This window comes from Coffea eugenioides, chromosome 3 (genome assembly GCF_003713205.1).
Source record: "Coffea eugenioides isolate CCC68of chromosome 3, Ceug_1.0, whole genome shotgun sequence".
In the NCBI taxonomy this organism is placed as follows: Eukaryota; Viridiplantae; Streptophyta; class Magnoliopsida; order Gentianales; family Rubiaceae; genus Coffea; species Coffea eugenioides.
Genome location: NC_040037.1, coordinates 26,635,102 through 26,640,777, shown reverse-complemented (window position 1 = coordinate 26,640,777; position 5,676 = coordinate 26,635,102). Strand labels below are relative to the sequence as shown.

At 34.7% G+C, this 5,676-nt stretch overlaps 1 protein-coding gene across 1 annotated transcript; it reads left to right on the top strand.

Moving 5' to 3' along the window:
• The first annotated feature begins 2,367 nt into the window (after positions 1-2,367).
• Positions 2,368-4,283, top strand: LOC113766360. Its single transcript, XM_027310560.1, has 4 exons — positions 2,368-2,824; positions 2,915-3,217; positions 3,332-3,419; positions 3,510-4,283. The coding sequence occupies exons 1-4, from the start codon at positions 2,577-2,579 to the stop codon at positions 4,281-4,283; spliced, it is 1,413 nt and encodes a 470-aa protein (XP_027166361.1). The 5' UTR covers positions 2,368-2,576.
• The last annotated feature ends 1,393 nt before the right edge of the window (positions 4,284-5,676 follow it).

The window sequence follows — 5,676 nt, the reverse complement described above, 5'->3', positions numbered from 1 at the left end:
AAATGTTCACAATGCTGTCAATTAGATCCCTATTTTTGTTGTGTTGGAACCCCTTAATCTTCCCCCTTGTTCTGATATGACTCGGAAAATTGGAAAAGTGAACTTGTTTTTTTTTAGATTTTAATCATCTTTTAATATGCATAAGTAGTTTTTTTTTGGGTAGGATAAACCTGGATTTTTGGTCATAATTGTGATTTAACAATTTTTTGTTGATTTATTTATCTTGTTGGACTTAGTAATATGGTTTAGGGTTTGGGTAATAATACTTGGTTGAGTTTGGCTAATGGATTTTGGTTTATTTTGTTGGGTTCTTGGCTTGGGCTAGAAGATCAAGGCCCATTAGTTTCATTGTCCAATTTTGGAGTCAAAATAATGGACTGGGCCATTCCATTTACCTTGGACTTTCGGTTGGGCTAGGAGGGTTTCGGCCCAAACAAATAAAGAAAAGGGTCCAATGGCCTGTTAAGTCAAGAAGCCTGATGACGAAATTTGATTCCAGTCCCCTAATTTTCAGATATTTTCACTATGGCCCCACAAAATTTTTAACCTCTTTCGATTAGGTCCCTAATTTAATTGTAAATAGGCCCCTAAACTTTATTTTTCTTTAATTTTGGCCCCAAAACTTTGTTAATTTTTGCAATTAAATCCCTTCTTCTTTTACCCTTTTAAATGTGGGTTGTTTAAATGATTTAATTGATTCAATTTCATGTTCATTTTTATCTTGTGTGATTATTTGTTACTTAAAGTGATGCCTTGACCTTTTCTTTTATTTTGGAGGGTAAATAAGTAATTTCACCCCATTAGGGCATCAACTCAAGGGTGGTACACTCTATCCCTTATTCTTGACTTTGTTTGACCTTATGTGCCTTATGTGACTTTATGTGCTCAATTGCATGCCATTTGAATGCTTTCATTTTATTTATTTCTTTATTCGCTTTATTTGTTTTAATTTAGTATGTTTATTTTCTTTTAGTTCAATTTTTGATCATTTGAAAGGCGCTTGAATGCCACAATTGTAATAGTTAGGCTATTATATCATTTTATTTAATTCCTTCCCCCTTAGATTGTAGTAGGGCTCCCCGAATGTAATAGCTAGGGTTTATTGGTTTTATTTTGTGTGGTTTGCATGCTTACGTGCTATGTGTTACCGCTTTCTTAGGGTCTTGCATCTAGATACCATGCTTATGTGTTATGTGCCATATGTGATTTATGTGTTTATTTGTTTTATTATGTTTTATTTGATTATAACAAATGCATGTCGTCATCACACTTGTCCAATGCTAGCTGTGATTCTTTTCCCGTCACCACACTAGTCCAACGCTAGTTGTGGCTCTTTGTTCCGATTTCCCACTAGTCCAATGCTAGTGAGGATTCATAGACATGGGCTAGTCCAATGCTAGACCCTTAGGGGCCCCCCTCGCTAGATCATGTTTGTGTGATTACATTACACTTCATACATATTTTTCCATTTTTTAAGATCTTCATCATTTTCACATAATATTGCCCCTAATAAGATATCCCTGACCCCTATGTATATGTAACATTTAGATTTGCATCTCATTTAGGAAAATTAGGGGGTAGATTAGTGCATTTTGCCTGATTAAACTAGAGATTACCCCTTGGATAGGGGATATGGACGAGTTTTGGCTTTTCTAGCCTTAGCACGCTCGTATTCCCTCTATTAAAGGGAAAATTGAGTCACGAACATTAGTTCTCCGTACCCGACATGATGCACTCCTTTAAGACATGTATATTTGTATAATTATTTTATTCCTTTTCTTTTCTTAGAGTCTCATATTTTTGCATTATTCGTGACTTCTTCGAAGAGTCTTCATTGGGCGTCACAATAAATGTGATTGGTACCATTCGAGTTTTGAAGAGAAATTTTGCCCCCCGATGCCCCCTAGGTTTAGGGCTTGCATTCATATAGTGCAATCCAAATGTGATAAATCTTAAGGGTAAAGTAAGAAAATCTTTGACTAAATCGCGCAACTAGCCTTGGCTAGGTTGAGAGGGTGCCTTGGACTTCGTCCTTGCCTTCCCTCTCTTCAAATGTGACTCCCGAACCTTTTTATTTGATTTACGTAGACTTGGAGTCGTTTTAGAAAGGGTTTTTCTATTTTTTTATAAAAAATTCATTTTTTAGGTGACTTGGTACACCTTAACTCAATACCAAGTGGCGATTCCGATTTTTATTTCAAAACCCTTTTAAAACTATTATTTTGGGTCAAAACGTCGCATTTTCAAGTCCCATGTAGACCCGTGCTCTTTATTCATTTTTTTTCAAAATCAAAAATTCACTTTTTAAACCATTTATTTATTTTTATAAAAAATGGGGCGCTACAGTTCGTCTCCTGTCTGTGTTACCCTCTGTCATTCTAAAGTATTTGGGATCCCTGCATAGGTTCAGTCTTTCTTAATAAAATTTAATTCCAATGCTATTTATATATCTGTACTGAGCACCTTTTTAAATGCTGAACTCTTAGAAGTAGCTTCTTCCACTATGTGTTCAATTCAAATTGAGTCATGACTACTATGTGTTCATACAACGACTTCTTCTACTAGCAACTAGAGGAATGCTGTCAAAAGATGTATCTCAGATTTTAGTAGAGATCAGCAATTTTTTTCGAAAAATTTGTTCTCGAACTCTCTATCTAGATGAGCTGGAAATGCAAGAAAACAATATTATTTTAATACTATGCAAACTTGAGAAAATTTTTCCTCCAAATTTCTTTGATGTAATGGTCCATTTAATGGTCCATTTACCCACTGAATCCAAGATTGCTGGACCAGCCCAATACCGGTGGATGTTTCCATTTGAGAGGTACATGCTTCTTATTTTTAATAATGCCTATTTGATTTACCTCCAATTTTCTTATTTTCTAACAACTCGGGCTGAATTTTTTTTGGATAGAAAAATGGGTCAATACAAAGGCTATGTGAATAATAGGGCACGACCTGAAGGCTGTATAGCTGAGCGCTACTTGGATGATGAATGTCTTACATTCATTTCCAGGTATTTGCATGATGTTCCGACCAGGTTTAATCAAACGGAACGAAATATGGAGAAACACGAAGCTGCTAGAAAATTATCTATATTTTCTAGCTTGGCTCGGCTCTTTGAGGCAGCACTGATTGGTTATCTAAGTGAGGTTGAATTGCAAAGAATACATCTGTTCATCTTGAAAAATTGTGAAGAAGTAGATGATTACATGAGGTAATAATATACTTTAATGCTAAATCTATGCCGTGTTCTATAATATGTTCTTCATTGCTTGTAATTAAAGTCATTTGATAGAATATGTAACTACTTCTACTACTACAAATTTAGGGAGCATAGACAAATTCTTGAAAAGCAAAATTTATCGAGCGTACAGCAAAGGCTAGACTCGGAGTTTCCAAAGTGGTTTGAAGAACGTGTAAGTATTGGAAGAGATGTTAAAAACTTGTCAATTTCCTTTACTTTTTATTTTAGTAAACTATTAAAGAATCTGGTATGGCTGATGTAGGTCATGTATACACATGCACGTGGAGAATGTACTGATGAATTGTTGTCCTTGGCTAGAGGACCTGATTTTCGAGTCAATACATTTGCTGGCTGTAATGTGAATGGATTTAGATTCCACATTAAGGCTCGGGAAAGAGAAAGAAAGACACAAAATAGTGGAGTTATGGTAAAGGGGGAGCATGCTGATAAAGAAACATACTTCTATGGTATAATTACTGATATAGTTGAGGTTGAATACTCATTTACTCAAAATCGAGTAGTTGTGTTTAAATGTGATTGGTGGGACTTGAGAAATAATTCGGGAATCAAAGTAGACAAGCAGAGCAATATCACTAGCATCAACATGTCAAAAACATGGTACTCAGACCAGCCTTTTATATTAGCATCCCAAGCTGAACAAGTTTTCTATCTTCAAGATATGAAGCTTGGAGGTAATTGGCATGTTGTAGAGTTAGTTAGTCCACGCTCATCTTATGATGTTCCTGAGAAGCATGAAGATGATTTGGTTGATAACGAAGAGGCTTACCAAGAAGAGTATCATGAAGATTTGATTGGTGTACAAGAAAATCTTGAGTTGGTCAGTTTGAAGAGAGGAGATGTGCAAACTGAAGAAAGGATAGAGGCCGGTGCTATGTTTTTTATAGAATTGTCAGCTAGCCGTGCAAGGCAATTGGATGACAATTTTATTGATAATGATGAGGAAATTGAGCAACAATTCAATTCTGAGGATGAAAATGAACAATTTGTACAAATCGATGACTATGAATCAGATTAAACAATGTTGTTCATTGAATTTCTTAATCAATTTTTTTCTTGTATTTTTCTGTAGTTTATGATATGTTGTCATGGCTGCTTGTGTTGTTTACGATTTTGGTGGTGCTTGCGTTATATGATTATGTAGATAGATGGCTGGACCGGGGAAAAAGGGAAAATTTACTTTACGACAAAGTCGGGATGCTGGGCGAGGAATTGTGGAGCAAACTGAAGAAAATGTAAGCTGTCAGGTAAAGAAACAAGAGTCATTTCCAGATATTTTCTTTTTTCCTAAACTAGCAATTATCATCCTAAACTAGTTACTATTGATAAGCGCATTCTTATGTTATTGTAGCAAGCTAGTGAACCAAAAAATAGTGCAATTCCCAAGACAAGCAATGTCACTGAACCTGTATTAACAAAAAAGTCTTCTAGGATCCGTCTATTTGATGAATCTGAGGTTAGTTATTATTTTTTTCAATCTGCCATTTAGATAAACTGGTTTATGACAAAGCAATTGATTCAACTTTTACATGTCGCTGTATAATGGTGGCTTAAATTGCTGGATTATAGATTCCTAGTGCATCCTCTACTAGAGAAAATGCTACAAGAAATTCAGGTATACAAGCTGAGAGTAGACAGATTGCTGAAAAATCTTCAGGCAATGGAATGACATCATTGAAGAAATTCTTCATTTCTTCCTGCTCTTCGCAGAACTTGAATTCGAATAGTGTTTCTCTGAATCTCTCTTTGAAGAAGGAAAGCTCTCTCTTTTGGTGTAAGGGTTGCCAAAGGGCTTCTCTGAATGTAAACTGTATTATGTTTGGAAATTTGATAGGCTGGAATGCTTTGTCTTCCATTGCTGGTTGGAATAAAATATTGATATCCTCTGGATTGGAGAACTGCTTCTTTATTTAGAAATTTAGGAGAATCTCGTTGGGTTCTTAAATAATTTGTATATTCTCGATCAGTTCTTTGGGCCATCATTTCCCGATCCATGTCCTTGTAAAAATTCTCTAGTAAGAAAATCTGGTAATGAATTATTTTCTCCTTTTATAAATTCAATCTCAAAATCGAAAACAGATAAAATAGCTTGCCATCTAGCAAATATTTGTTTTGAAACTATATTTTGAACATCTTTTTGTAAAATCTCTTTTGCAGATTTACAATCTATTCTAATCAAAAATTTCTTATTGTATAAATCATCTTGAAACTTTGATATACATAAAACTATTGATAAAATTTCTTTTTTAATTGTTGAATAATTTTTCTGAGGGTCAGACCATGTTCCTGAATGGAACCTAACTAATTCTTCCTTTGATTCTTTTCTTCTTTGTTTTAATATTCCACCATATCCTAATTCTGATGCATCTGTTTCAACTATCATAAATGCTTGAGGATGAGGTAGACATAAA